Source organism: Oryzias latipes, chromosome 22, assembly GCF_002234675.1.
Source record: "Oryzias latipes chromosome 22, ASM223467v1".
Classification (NCBI taxonomy): domain Eukaryota; kingdom Metazoa; phylum Chordata; class Actinopteri; order Beloniformes; family Adrianichthyidae; genus Oryzias; species Oryzias latipes.
The window spans coordinates 4,867,739-4,882,742 of record NC_019880.2 but is presented as its reverse complement, the minus strand read 5'-3'; the positions used below and the strand labels follow the sequence as shown (position 1 = coordinate 4,882,742).

Genomic DNA, 15,004 nt, shown 5'->3' with positions numbered 1-15,004 from the left:
AATGATTTTAGGAAAACAATATGAATTGACTGCATTCTGTGAATTTTTTATTTGTATTTATAGCCTTTTAGCCAAGCGGTTTTGGTGGAAGAGAACCCTCACCGGTCGTACAGCTGCTGCTTGGTGGGAGCGGAGGCCTGTGGCTGCAGATCTTGCTTGGACCTGGGGGACAGCATCTTCAGCAGAGCGTCCGTCTCTCCCAGCCCGTAATGGAGCTTGGCCTCGGTCAGCTCCACAGTCAGAGGTGTGGAGTTCATGCTGAGGTTGACCTTCGCCATCACCTGCTCTCGCTCTTGCCGCAGCCTCATGATCTCTTTTTCTCTTCTATCGCTCCACCTCCCGGCCTCCACACCGACCCTCTCCACCTCCGCCCAATCAGAGCTGCTCCTGGGGTCATCTCTCATTTGGTTTGGCGGGAGACGCACGCCTGACCAGTTGATGAACTTGTTGTGGACGGGCAGGTCCTCAGGCACTCTTGGATGGTCCAGAACAGTAGGTTCTATGTTTACGAGGGCTTCTGTGTTGCATTCACTGGGCGTCGGTGACTCCATGTTACCCTCATGACTCAGAATGGAAAGACTGCAGGGATCAAAACACGTATCTGTGGTATTTGAGGCTTCCTGTTTTTGCACATCCAGTAAACTTGGCGAGGGGGAAACAGGGTTCATGCAGGAGATACTCCGACATGTTGGCTTGACTGACTGTTTCGAGCTTGACCAATGGAAGTCTCTGTCTGTATAGGTCACGTGACTTTTCCTAACATCCATATAAAGATCTAGAGACGGCAGAAACTCTGAAGAACATCTCTCCAAGTCCTTGTGACTTGGGTAACTTCCTGTTTCTGACTCATCAAAACCCAGAGAGTCCTGTTGGAATCGGGGAAGGTCTTGTGGAACTGAGGAAACGTTCTGACTTTCCTCCCCACAGGAAGGTTCTGCTGTAAGGTTCCTGTATTTTGGAAGACAGAGCTTCCCCTGAAGATCGGAGTCCCTTTTTGTCCCCACAGTAAGAATAGGAGAAGAAGCGCGGTCTGTGTACATCGCCTGGTTCTTTAAAAAACCAGGCAGACGGTTTGTTAATGAAGGTTGATCTTCAAGCCTCTTCTCTGAAGACCCGAGGATGCTTTCCGGTGCCGCAGACGTTCTGTGCTTTGAAACTCCAGATGAAGCAGATCTAACATGCCTGAGACAACCTACTGCCATCTTCCCAGAAGACGATTTGATGGAGTCTGCCTGTGACTGAGCGGCTGCAGAGGCGCTACACCTCAGGTCAGGCATGCTTTGAATCTTCTCACCAGCTTTGGATTTCACCACACATTGTCCATTCTGGTCCTGAGAAGCACTGATAACTTCCGACCCGATGACTTTAACTGTCACATTGATTTCGTGAGACTTAAACGACCCCCTGCCTAAGTGAGCAGCAGCATCAGCATCTGACGGCGCTAAAGGTTCCTCTGTTTGGATCCCAACATCTGACGCTGTCTGGGTTGACCCGTCTCTCGTGGTGCTGTCATGAGCTTCACTGAAGGACGAAGGGTTGCTTCTACTGGAACAGGATTTCCTGGCGTCCCCTGACCTCAGTCCCTGAACGTCTCCCAGCAGGTCTGAAGTGCTGTCGATCAGCTTAGAAAGGCGTGCTGACATGCTTTCCATACTGGCCCATGTGGGCGATTCCTTTACTTTGCTTTTGTGGAACGACGGAACATCGGTGTTACTCCGTTTGTGACGATCTTTTCTTCTCGGAGGGCTGCTGCCGTTTCCGTCGCACGCTTTAGTTTGCGTGCTGTGCTCGCACGTCCGCCTCTGTCGCCCCGCCATTTGACTCGTCTTGCACTCAAGCTCGGACGAATAAACAAACATGATTTCATCCACCTGGCAGGAGGTGTTGAGAGGAGCGTCGTGACCTGAGGAGCGGCTGTATGCTTCCCGACGTCTGTGACAGTCTGCAGACCCTCGTTGACAGGCAGGAAACCCCGAGCATGCCTTTCCTTTGTGATCCTCCATGCTGCTCAGTGTGCTGGTGAGCCCTTTGTCGGTGGCATAGGTGCTCAGGTGGGAGTTGAAAGGAGATTCCTGTCCATTCAAGCCGTTATCGACACTGCAGCACCTTGTGATCTGGTTTTCTGAGCCGTTTAGAAGAGGGGATTTACAGGAAAGGTCGGCAGCGCTTCCGAATGCTGGGTTTCTACAGCCATGATGCTTCGAGCTGCAGCTTTGCCACTGGTGCACAAAGGGATTGATGTCACTGGAGGCGAAATGGATGGGATAGTCCTGAGACTCTCCCGTTCTAAGTTCTTGTTTTGGTTCACCTCTCTGCGGGTCTGTTACATGTTTTCCCCCACTTTGGTTCAGTGATGCTCCTGGAGGAGAACCGGAGCACATTTCCTTGCTGGGAAGCTGAACTTCATTATTGCAGCACTGCCTGGTGCCCAACTTAATCCATTTAGAAAACAGTTGACTATGAAGCCCTTTAGAGGTTTTTTCATCCTCCTCATCTTCATCCGTGGTCTTTAAAGAGGAATCAGAGGAGGAACCAGCCTTCAGGCTGGACTTTTTCTTTTTAAACCAGTTTATTTTGGACACAGAGGAAGGATTTCTAAGTGAAACAGAGTTTCTCTTGTCTTCTTTGGAGGCTGCAGCTCTAAAACTACGCTCTTTTGTGGTTTCCTGTGAAGGTTTAACCTCTCTAACACTCCTCACCTCTCCGTCTCTGTTTCTCATCCGCGTGTGTTTATCAAAGCTGCACTCTGATTGGTTCTGACATTTGTCTTTGTGAGTTCTATCAGCCGTGCAGGAAGGTTGGTCCATGAGATCCATGCCAGCGTTTCCACTGACGTGGCTGCAGAGACGTCGGTTCGCCTGGAGTTGATGCAATTCAATGTCAGCTTCTGGAGATGTTTTGTAAACCGTTTGAAGTTCAGTTTTGGCACCGATGGATGTAGCTGTATCCTCAGAATCAGTGGAGTTGGTGTCTTGTGATGGAAATTTGGGACGTTTTTGGTGAAGTTGTGGACCCGAGCTCTGCGTCGAGAGCTGCAGGAGGAAGTCAGCTTTTGAACCCGGGCTCTTGGGACTTCTCTGGCTGCTCACGTTCTTAGAACAGACATCCGTGGTGACAGGAGGCGCATTCTGCTGATCCACATGAATGTTTTGAAGAGAAGGAGCGCTTTCTGGAAAATCTTGACATTTTTTAGGTGAAAAAGAATCATTTTCTGCGTTCAAACTGATTGACTTACAGGTTTTCTGGATCTCATTTGACAGAAATGGATTTTCCGTTGTCGTCTTTGATGCCAAAGTCTCAGCTGTAACACAAGCATTTCTGATCTTTTGCTTTACATCTTTACTAGTTTCCTTTTTTTGTTTAGTTTCTGTTAACTCCAGCTCACGGTCTGGAAGCTCATAGGTGTTTACACTCTGAATCCCGTACTTCCTGGCTCCATCTTTGACACCCGATTGCAGCTTGTCATGATCTTGCACTAGTTCAGAAATCCTCAGATCAATAGCACTACAGATGGAGTCTGACCTGCATTTATGGTTTAAAATGTCCTGATGTTTCCTGAGCTCGTTCATTTGATGTTTCCCTTTTGTTTCATTCACCTTTCCCACGTCTGCATTGTCGCCTGCGGACGCAGCCCCCACTGAAATCCTATCACCGTGTTCAAGCTCATCTCTAAAGACACGATACTTTGATTCAGCCACAGGATCAGAAACTGGAGAGGAATCGAAATCTAAGGCTCCTCCTTCTGCTGGATCACTGCTGTGAGGAGGTCCACAGCTGTCAGTCCGCCTCTCGCCACGACTGCTGTCGTTTCTGTCATCGCGGCGTTTATTTTTCAGGCTGAAGCCTTGAGTGTTGGAGCAAGTAACCAGCTCCCCGCTGTTGCTCCTTTTTGGAATTTTCAGGCTGCCCTTAAAAACATCTTGCTGTTCTTTGTTCCTTTTCCTGGAATTTTTACAAGCCGGTTTAACAACTTCCCTCCTCTGTGCAGCAGGCGGCTCGGCATTCTTGGTTTCTTCCAGTGCAAATGGCCGTTCTTCAGCTTCTGTCACCTTTTGTCCTTGAAAGTCAGGTGTCTTTAGGTTGCCATCGGTTTCTTCAAAGTAGTTTTCAAAACTTAAGGAGAAATCCACCACAGAGGGAAAACCTGACAAAGTCATTCCAGTTTCAGATGACCTTTCAGGAGCTACTGGATCTTTCCCAAACAAATTCCAATCTGTTTTGGGGGTTTGGGGAGTGGATTGGGTCAAACAAAACGCATCCTTTTTCCCAAACCCTGGAGGTTCTCCTGTGGCTTCTTCAAGGCCTTGTTTTTGCACTGCTGCCTTCATGCCTTCAGTGCTGATGGACGAGGAAATGTGATTTTTAGCTCCAACCTGAGCATCTGAGATCTTCCTGTTACCTGCACTCCTCCCTGCATGAATCAGCCTCACTTCCTTTTGGGAAAGCGTCTTGGTTTGGAAGCTCTCACCTGCTCCCATGAACAAATCCGGATCAGTGAGTACCAGCAGGTTTCCCAGCTCTGAGCTGCCGGCTGAAATGGGCTGCATGTTTCTTAAGTCTTCAGTCAGTTTATGCACATCATCTTTGCCTCGGAAATCTGCTTCAAATGAGCATGGAGGCTTTTTTAATGCAAAAGTTTGTGTTTTTTGAGGAGGAAGCATCTGCTGCATCCAGATTTCCTCTGACAGAATAACAGCAGGTTCAATTTCTGGGATTCTGTCATTCTGCATGGATGAAAGCACAGAATCTTCTACCAAAGAGTACGTAGAAACCACAGTTTGGTCACTTTCACGCACCGTTGCCCGTTTCCCTCTGTTTTCTACCGTCAGTGAATCCGTGGACATTTCACTTTCTGCTTCACTCAGGTTCGAATCCTCCTCTCTCAGCTGCGCGGCCAGAGCGGCAGCGTGAGCAGAAGACAACGAGTCGAGGGATAAAAGACTCTCACAATCCGACGTTCTGTCCTCCAAGTCCTCGTCCTGCCATGTCGGCGGTCTTTGGTGCTTCTCTTTGCACCCGCTGGTTTGGTTCATCAGAGCTTCTGTGCTGTGCCACCGTCTGATGCTCCCACACAGAAACTTCTGGTCGAGCTCATCACACGAGACGGCGGCTTTCATGGCGCCGCTGCTCGGATTCGCTTTGGCCTCTTTAAGGCTCTTGAGTCCTCTTAGTCTTCCGTGAAACTTGCTTGCTAATCGCCCATGAGGCTTCGGCATTTGTCCTCCTTTTGCACATGTGGGAGATCTTCTGAAAACCGTGGACAGAGCCGTGTTGACCCTTGGACTCACAGGAGGAAAAAATGGTCTTCTGCTGGTTCCTAGTCTGATGTTTCCTACATGGTCAGAAATTTTTAAGTTCACCAAACAAGATGAATCAGGACCAGGTCTGGGAGTGGGAGAACTTTGATCATTTTCCTTGTTGACCTGCAGTGACGCAGGTCCAACAGCTGCATTCTGTTTGAGGCGGTTCTTAAGGAACAAGTCTTGGTTCGGTAGCAGAGGTTTTCTCTCTGGTTTTCCTCGACACTGCGGCTCATCTTTGGCAGCTTGTGGGACGTTCTCAGAGGAGCAGGGCCTACTACGGCCTGACAAGAAAGATCCGGAACAACTCTGCGTTCTTTCTCGAGGAAGACACTCGTCTGAGATCCACTTTCTACTGACGATGGAGTCAGCAGCTGGAGACGAATTTAAAGTCCGTTCTGAGGACTTGTTCCTCTTTAGGAAATGTCTGTCGATGAGAGTAAAGGGAAAATATTACACAGTGTTTCCCCTCTGTCAACCATGAAGCTCACTCTGAACTTACCTGAAGATAGGTGTGTTCTGAGGGTAGAGCCGGGACAACAGATCTGCTGACAATGAGTGTCTTCGAGAAGACAGCGACTCTCCTCTGAGCCTTGAGGGAGATTCCAAATCTGGAGACTCAGGACTGTCCGATCCTGGAGGAAGTTTTTTTTCCAGCTGCTGTAATTCTCTCTTAGCTTTTAGCAGATGCTGCTTGTTGGCGATTTTCTTTAATTGATATTGCAGCCTTTTCCGATGGATGCGGCTCTGGGCGCGGCAGAGGGCGTGATGTTTCAGCAGCTCTTCCTGCACAGCCTTCTTCCTGGCCCTCATCATAAGAGGCCGGTTTTCCTCGACCTCCTGATCCCTGAACACGTGAGTCCGTAGTTTCTCCAGAAGCGGAGCAGGAAAGAGATCCACCTGAACTCCCGACTCATGAGTGGTTATCTTCCCTGCAACCGCTAAACTGTGCTTCTCCTCAACTATCCACTGCTGAACTGAAAGAAAAAATTAAAACGTTATTATGGGATGTCTGCACTTTAAAATGATGGACACCAGAAAACGAGTGCATACTCTCGGTGCGCTGCTGCCTGAGGTGGGCCTGATCCCTCTCCAGCTCTCTTTCAGCTCGTCTCTGCTCAGCCTGGATGTCCTGCCTCAGACTCTCCACCAAGCGTTTCTGCTCGTCCACACGCTGCCTCACCGTGGACTCCTCAGTCAGAGTGAAACCGGCAACCTCCAGCTGCTCAGGCCTCGACTCTCTGACACGATAACAGAAGAATCGAACAGGAATGTAATTATGATAACGTGTAATTTGCTGATAGAGATGAAGTAAAATTACTTTAAGTTCTTAAGCTGTAAAAAGATAACAAGTACTGTTCAAAGTGTGTGTGCATTTGTGTAGGAAGGGGAGGGGCTAATAGCAACCAACAGGAATAAAACATGCATGAAGTGTTGGCCTATTTCTGTAGAATAACTACATCCATGACTCAGAACTTTTATGAAATATGCATGCTGGGAGTTTGCACAACCACACACAAACAGAAAATGTGCATGTACTAGCACAAAAAGCACACATCAGCCCACACACACATGCACGTGTAAATACACAAAAGCATATATGAGCTAAGACACACACAGACACAAGTGCATACAAAAACACACAAGTGCACAAACAAAAACAAACACACACAAGTGCACACAAATACATGCAAGCGCACACACACACACACACAAAAACATGCATATACAAACAAAAAGCACACAGCAGCCCACAAGCACGTGTGCAAATACACAAAAAAGCACAGAGGAGCACAAACCAGCGTGCACACAAACACACAGGCAAACACATAGAAGGAGACAAAAACACACACACATATGCAAACACACAGATGAACACAGGGAGAGACACACATGCACACAAACAGAAAGACACACACGTGAACACCTGCAAACATACAGGCTCAAATGAGTGCACACATAGACAGACACAGGTGCACACACATACACATGAGCAAACACACAGAAAGATACACACACCCACAATTGCAAATGCACACACTCACATAAGCACAAACAAGCGCACGCACAAAACACACATGCACAAGTGCAAAGACACAGAAGCACACGAGTACAGACATGCACGCACACACACGTGTGCATGTGCACAAATGTGAAATCACAAACACACTCAAGCACAGACACAAAAAAAGACACGCAAACACATAGAAGAACAAATGCACGCACACACCGACACATACACGTGCAAACAGAAGCATGAGTACTCTTAGCAAAGAGTAGTTCACCTGCAGTTTATTTCATTTTATTAAATATAATTGAGCAACTTACTACTTCTTCAGACTAAATGGGAACAGTTTATGTTTACAATAGATAGATACTACGTATAGAAAAGTAAACTTTAAGTTTAAAGCCTCAATTTTAGTACAGATTGAGTATACTTGTAGTACATTTAAATAGACTACTTTTTGCTAACGGTACAGACATGCACAGACCTTCAAGCACACAAACATGAACACACAAACACACCTAACTTTTTACCTGTCATCCTGGTTGAAGGGGCAAACACCTTCACTGGCCTGAAAAGAATGACCCACTCTCAATGTAAACAGAGTATCGGTGCTGTGTGTCACAATCGGAACCAACACTTTCAGGTGAGCAGCGCCTACCCGCCTGCGCTCCCTCAGGACCGCCGCCTCTGCCGGGTGGTTGAAGCGGAACTTGTGCACCCCTCCCAGGGTAATGACGGACCCTGGAGACAGACTTGTTCAGTATCAGCAGTTCTGCCTGCAGCACTGATGAGAGACGATGACAAAAGTGTGTGTGTGTGTGTGTGTGTGTGTGTGTGTGTGTGTGTGTGGGTGTGTGTGTGCACATGCTGCAGTGTGCGGTGGCAGCACTGCCGGACCATCTGAATCCATCTGGATGACAAAAATGTAAGAATACGGGAAACGTTGGTCTATATGTGGCGATGAGTGTGTGTGAGCTAGTGTGCAGATGGAAGTGCACACTAACCTACTTCTGACATGGAGATGAAAGAACAGAAGAATGTAGAAACTACCGCAGAGTATTTCTGGCCCGGCAACAGAGTTTTGTTTTTCTTTCATTTTTTTCTCTCACGACATCAAAGAGTTTTCACAAACGGGGGTAAAATCTGACCTTGAGCCAGTCTGCAGGGCTCCGTGACCTCTCTGTCGTTGAGCAGACAGACGCAGCCCGCCAGCGGTCTGAGCGTTACCACACCCCCGTGGTTTTCAATCTCACAGCTGGCACCGCCCTGCAGGACTATAAACAGAATTCAGAGATGCTGCTGAACACTTTGATATACACCTGCTGCACTGATCCATGCATTATTTATCAAAAAGTAACTCCAAATGTGGTGTTGTCTGCATTCAGAATTATTATTTGCAACATATTAAACACTTTATGAGTTTAAATAAGCTTAATATCGATGCACTCCATCTTCTATGCCATACGAATAAACAGTTCCTTTATAGACTTTTGTCTTTTTTTACTTCACAGCTGTCAGATAAAGTCATACCTAGGTGTGGTTCTTCGATTTGGTCCTGATCTCCAATATAGGTGACTCCTTCCTGTATCCAAACCATTATAAAGGTTAGCTATACTCTGTACGGGTTCACATCTGTGCATCCTGAGAATTCACTCACTCAAATAAAAAGTTGATTTAAAGAAGGGAATTTGACACATTTCTTTCCATAAAACATTTTTTTTTCCTATTGAAATTTCCGTCTTACCTGGGGAAAAAAAAAAAAAAAAAAAACAAGCCAACTTTTTCCGCAGGGATGAAAGTCTCTCTTATATGTTGTCGGGATCACATGTGTTCCCAGGTGGCAAAAAGATCTTCACATGCTGGCAAACAGCGTAATTGTCAGGCCTAAAGGTACGCTTGTCATTGTCACAATCAGGACAACTGGAGCTCCCCTGAGTCGTAGCCTCAGATCTAAACGCCTCTTATCCGACATAGAAAGACGACGACACACAGAAGGGGAGCTGACAGGACAGCGGGAAGGAAAAACTCAAAAGCCGAGACAATAAAAACATTTTTGTCAAGTTTTCTTACACACAAAGAAGAAATGAAAACACTAGAAGAAGGTTGGGAGGAATCTAGGTGGAGAAAAGAAATATTTTAGTGAAGACAGCATAAAGAATGTGTTTAAAACAGTGGAAAAAAGACCCACTCTGATAATATTTTGATCTGTTTTAAAAGCATTACAGTGGTCTTTTAATTATGACTATGCCATTTTTAGCTAAAAATACACAAAAAAACTGGGTCGTTTTCTGGGACATAGTTTCAGAGCGGCAGTAGTTAATTAGAAATTAGCCTATAGTTGTGGCATTGGCTCGGGGCTAACACGTATTATTGAAAAGAAAGAAGAGATATCCATCTGCAAAGCTAAACGCATTCTGAATGCTCTTTTGGCTAAAAGAAAACATACGGTAGTCTGATTGATTTTAAACTCACATACTGTGTTTTCTCACTATATTGATGTCCATCTTTCGCTGTCTCACGGCTGATTTTTTGTGGTGCAATTTTGTGAGCTTTTTGAATTTCTTTTCTTTTTTAGACAGCAAATTGTGTACCGCATCCTGATTGGCTGTAGACCATTTTCAACCAATGGTTTACAGCCAATCAGGATGGAGACCATTGTCAACCAATTTCCTTTGTGCCGTGTTTCCTGTGCAGAATGCGTTCAGTTTCCAAATGTACAAACATTTTCGATTGCTAGCAGATATTTGTATGCATTGAAGGTTTGAACTTTGACAGTTTGAACAAGAGAGAAAGTGTTATTGTCGGAGAAAAGTGTATAAAGTGTGTAGTTAGGACTTCATCACGGGTTGTTTTTAGAATGTAACACAGGCGATAAAGGAGGGACCACTGTATATATATTTTTTTTTCTGTCGTACCTTCAGGTGATAAAAGACGACTCTGGTGCTGAGAACGTCCCCGTCTAGAGCGATTAGATGTGGCTGAAGGGAGCTGATGAGGAAGCCGGCTCGGTCTTCGTTGATGTCCACGCTGTATTGCTCCAGCAGCTCCTTCTTGTCTCTCCAACTTTCTGACCAGTCTTTAGTCAGCTGCTCCACCTGTGAGGTAAACAACGGCCAGACGGATATTGTAGACCAGAATCAGAGCAGACGCATCGCTGCTTTGTTTAAAAATATCAGATTAGAGCATGTGTGTCACCTTCAGTTCATTCTGGAGAACGATTTCAGAAAGACTCCCGTCCCGCTCGTCGCTCAGGGACGGACTGAGGTTACGCTGCTTTTAGTTCAAAGTGAGGGGAAAAAATCAGTCAAAAACTTTATACGGAATAAATATATAACTGTGAAAAAAGCCCTGTTGCATTGTTTACTCATACATTAAGAAAACTTCAGAGTCCTCTTTAACGTAAGTCGACAAACCATTTCAAAGCCGAGCAGCATGCTCTTCAGCCTGTCGATTTCTTCCCTCAGCTCCCTGATCAACCGAACATTGGGATCCTGCACACACATCAAAGTCCGCGTGAGCCCACCACCACAACAACATCCAGGCCCAACACGGACTCCGGATGCTCATACCTCATTAACCCGCGGCTTGTTGACGATGTTCCTTGCATGTGCGGCATAGCGCAGCGTGCTGAGGGTCTCGTTGTAGCAGTTCACTGAGGGTGAGACCGCTGAAATTCAGAAGGACAAGTCAGCTCTCAAGTACAGGAAGCTAATTATGAAGTTTGACCTAAGAAAAGTTCATTTTATTAAGTTTAAATTAGAGTAATACTCACTCGCAACCATGATGGTCTTGGAATTTCCACCCAGACTGTCCTTCAGCAGCCAGGTCAGGACCGAGTCCCTGTAGGGAATGAAGCAGTGCCTCCTCCCGCCTCCTGACAGGGAGCTGCTGTTACTCCCCACCATACTGCCGTCACCCTCGGAGGCCACACTGTTGATGCTCTGACAGCTGCTCGACATGTGGGAGTTCTGGGCTGAGGAGCCGAAGGAATCCAGGATGTGCAGGGAATACAATCAGAACAGAGGAGACTGAGAGAAGCTGCAGGAGAGCATTGAAGCTAAATTCACATTAAATTGAGTTTTCCTCAGAGGCTCCAAACCTCTATAATAAAAAAAAAAACATTTTATTTACCAAGTGCAGAAATGACAATTCCCAGAGTTACGAGCGACTTGTTGATGTTCGAGCCCTCCGTCAGTCTGTCTCTGCTGTAGTTGGGATCTGCTCGCTCACTGTCAAGAACATGACAACTACATTAGCTCCCTGCCATGTGATTAAAATGACTTCAAGTCCCACTGCGATCACACTTTGAACTATTGAGGTCTTTGAATTGTGATTGTGCCGTTTTAGCCAAAATCAAAAACCTCTAAAGTTTTCTAGTTTCTGCAGAGCGGCAGGGGTTCATTAGAAATTCGCCTCCGAGTTGTGTGTTGCCTGCTCCGTTTCACCATCACCCATTTCTGAGAGCTGTTTGCATGCTCTCCCACCAGCTGACAGCCCCGTACACCCCCAAGCTAATATTACTGATCCAACAAAAACGGCGAGCAATATTGGAGCAATGCAGCCGTACAGTTTAGATCCAGATTCCAGCTCAGATGAGGAAAACGAAGATGTACACGGATCTTTTTGTCTGCAAGTGGATGCATCAGAATGGAGCAGAACAGGAAGCGTATTTTCTATAAAACAAATAGGCTCTTTTTAAAAAGGCATTTTTTAATGTGCTTCTGATTCACTCATAATTTAAACAAAGAAATACTCAGAAATGCAATTTGAATCTTAATTTTCTTTGTATATGTTCCCCATCATGAAAAAAACGCCACAAGAACATGTTTGAAACACCAAAAACATAATTTTCATCAGAGTGGGTCTTTAAAACAAACAATATGGTGGTAAAACTGAATTTTGGAAAATATAAAGGTATTTCCTAAGATCCACTAGGGGGCACTTTAACCAGAACTTCCTATTTTCTTGAAGTACCAAAAATTAAATTTCAATTTAACCTTCCAGCTAAGTCCACCAGGTTGATCTTGCTGACAATTTCTGAAGGAAGGTTGTTTTCTAGGATTGCCTGTAGAGGGGGGGAAAAAAGTGGTAAATAGTGAAGCTTTACAATTCTGAGATGTGAGTTTCTAAGAAATAGTGCGACCTGTGTGTACTGGATGGTAAAGATGGCGTGCGATCGGCTGCTGGCATCATGATTGTGAGTGGCCGCTGTGATTCGGTTGGCGATGCCTTCCTCCAGAAGGTCCATGGCCTGCTTGCAGTCTGAGACCACGTGTTGTGACAGGTCTGGGTTAAAACACAGATGAAAGGTGTTTAAACTTTATATATATATATGTACTATTAAAACTAGAAGGAGCTGCATTTACCATACGGAATACACATACCTCCAACAACCACACCGTACTCTGATTTTTTACAATACTAAATCACTGAACACTACACATGTGTGCAATATCTTGACTTCTGTGCAATAACCGGGTCTATGTGCAATAACTCAATATTTATTATGCTGTGCTCACAGCAACTCATCTCATTCCATTCTATTTTCTTCCATACATATTTAATATTTAACAGTTCTGTACATATTGTTAATTTTTCTGTACATATTGTTTATTTTTCTGTTAGAAATGTAAACACAATATTTCTATTTTACTTTATTTTATTTAACTCCATCACTTCAAGGCTGCTGCAATTTCATTGTATCCCCATGTACAATGACAATAAAGATTCTGATTTCCAGAGGAAAATGCAGGGTTGAATGCTGAATGAATGAATCAAAATTGAATGCTGAATGAAAATAAAACTTAAAGGGTAATCATTGGCAAAAAAAAATGTTTTAATAAATAAAGAATTGATCAAAGTTGACCATAAATAAAGTGAAAAAATCACAATGATAAAAAATATATTTTTGTGAAAAATACCAGCGCCGGGTATCGAACCAGCGAGCTCCTGCACCATCTATTCCCCATGTATTTCAATAGAGGCAAAAATCCTGGAAATTCTGGAATATCTTGGAAAGTTACAGGATTTGAAGATCCAAAAATCAAAGCTGAAAGAGCTGAACATAATTTATAGTTGAATGGTTAAAATTGCTGAAAAATTGTAGAAGGACTTAAGCGGCAGAGAAATGGCGGAAGATATTATAATAAAGAAAGAGAAACAGGAAAACAGTGGGTTGAATGCTTTATAGCATAAATCATAAACTGGTTGGAGGTTTAGCTGACATTTCTGCTAAAAAAATACAAATACAAACACTGCAAAGTGATCTAGGAAAGATTTGTATGAAAAAAAAATTCAAAACAACAAAAAAATGTGAAACAATTCAGCATTTTAGGGTGTAAGACGAACAGAAAACATGTCAGCTCTTGTTTTAGGACACGGAGCAGCAGCAAATACTCAAGGAGGAGGGAAATAAGCTGTGTGTGTATGCGTGTGTGGGGGGGGGCTCATGGAAATGACTTCACTTCCTCTGGTCAAATGGGATTTCTCCCTGATGCAGACAATGAGTGGATGTGGGGCTTTATACTCACCGGAGAAGAAGACAAATGGGAGGAATGGGAAGAAAGGTGCTCAGGGGGGAACCTGGTTCTGAATTTGGGAGTTTAATCTTTTTGATCAGGGTTATCCCAGGATTCTGCTCCTGAAAGATCTTTAAAGGTTCATGAAGAAAACGTTTCGCTGCTCGAGCAGCGAAACGTTTTCTTCATGAACCTTTAAAGATCCAAGAAAGATTTTGGAAGGCTAGTTTTATTTATTTTTTCCCCAAAAACCTTCAATTAAATCTCAACCTCCTCCTTAATTTATTAAAGATAACCTTACGTCACGTTAAGTTAAAACAGACGGAGGATGCTTGACTGCAACAATAGATAGAAGATCTCTTATTTCTTTTTTTTGGAGCTTAGCTCCAACAACTGCACAGTAAATATGACACCCAGGCGCAGAGAGGGCTCACCTTGTACGTAAGGTCCTTTCTCTGGATGCTCTCGGACTCTCAGCGAGGGTCTGTTTTTCTGCTCGCCTCCTCTCAGCAGGTCTCGCACGCGCTCATTGTAGATCTCCAGGAAGCTGCAGGAGCAGATGGCATCCTCAAGTTACGCACACGTGTTTGATAAACACCAAGTCACCTCTGGCAACCCCGACTTATAAGATACGTTAACAGATTTTTTTAATAAAAATAAAACTAAGGCACAAGAACATTGTATATTATGCAAACATAACATTGTTAGAATGTGAATAATGATCCCTAAGAAGGTAGAGACTAGATGCAAACTGAACAATGACTGTTGGAACATTTACAGAACTTTACTTTAGGACTAGTTTTTCCTGCCTTTTCATTGGCAGTGTGGTTCTTTTAATTGTGTATTTTAAGCACTAAACTGCCTCTACAAAGCTTAATATAATATATTTTAAACATTGTATATAATGCGCCCTGCAACAGACTGGTGACCTGTCCGGAGTGAACCCCGCCTTCGCCCAACAGTAGCCGGCTCGCGCTGCGGCAACCCTGTGACCCCAAAAGGGATATAGTGGGTTAAGAAAATGGATTTATAATATGTATTGAACAGTTTTTTTTTTGTTGTTGAATGAAAACCATTTTAAAATAATGAGAGGGCTTCTTTTTATTTGGATTGTTTGTATTTTTATTTTAAAAATGGGGGGGTGTCCTTTTTCTGCATCCTGTATGACTTGTAGGCAT

General features: G+C 44.5%; 1 protein-coding gene across 4 annotated transcripts in view; it reads right to left on the bottom strand.

Moving 5' to 3' along the window:
- Nucleotides 1-15,004, bottom strand: part of stard9 (StAR related lipid transfer domain containing 9) — a 37,901-nt gene that overhangs the window by 7,369 nt on the left and 15,528 nt on the right. For 2 of the 4 annotated variants that reach the window (XM_023951904.1, XM_023951905.1), the window contains exons 7-22: nucleotides 14,261-14,373; nucleotides 12,452-12,594; nucleotides 12,306-12,373; nucleotides 11,440-11,537; nucleotides 11,081-11,281; nucleotides 10,878-10,975; nucleotides 10,722-10,799; nucleotides 10,504-10,581; nucleotides 10,224-10,403; nucleotides 8,839-8,890; nucleotides 8,457-8,582; nucleotides 7,967-8,049; nucleotides 7,839-7,876; nucleotides 6,354-6,541; nucleotides 5,803-6,277; nucleotides 103-5,727 (exon numbers count right to left, since the gene is read on the bottom strand). In XM_023951904.1, the coding sequence (XP_023807672.1) occupies nucleotides 103-5,727; nucleotides 5,803-6,277; nucleotides 6,354-6,541; nucleotides 7,839-7,876; nucleotides 7,967-8,049; nucleotides 8,457-8,582; nucleotides 8,839-8,890; nucleotides 10,224-10,403; nucleotides 10,504-10,581; nucleotides 10,722-10,799; nucleotides 10,878-10,975; nucleotides 11,081-11,281; nucleotides 11,440-11,537; nucleotides 12,306-12,373; nucleotides 12,452-12,594; nucleotides 14,261-14,373 (7,644 nt within the window). The remainder of the gene's footprint in view (nucleotides 1-102; nucleotides 5,728-5,802; nucleotides 6,278-6,353; nucleotides 6,542-7,838; nucleotides 7,877-7,966; nucleotides 8,050-8,456; nucleotides 8,583-8,838; nucleotides 8,891-10,223; nucleotides 10,404-10,503; nucleotides 10,582-10,721; nucleotides 10,800-10,877; nucleotides 10,976-11,080; nucleotides 11,282-11,439; nucleotides 11,538-12,305; nucleotides 12,374-12,451; nucleotides 12,595-14,260; nucleotides 14,374-15,004) is intronic. The other 2 variants (XM_023951907.1, XM_023951906.1) reach the window with 2 other exon arrangements.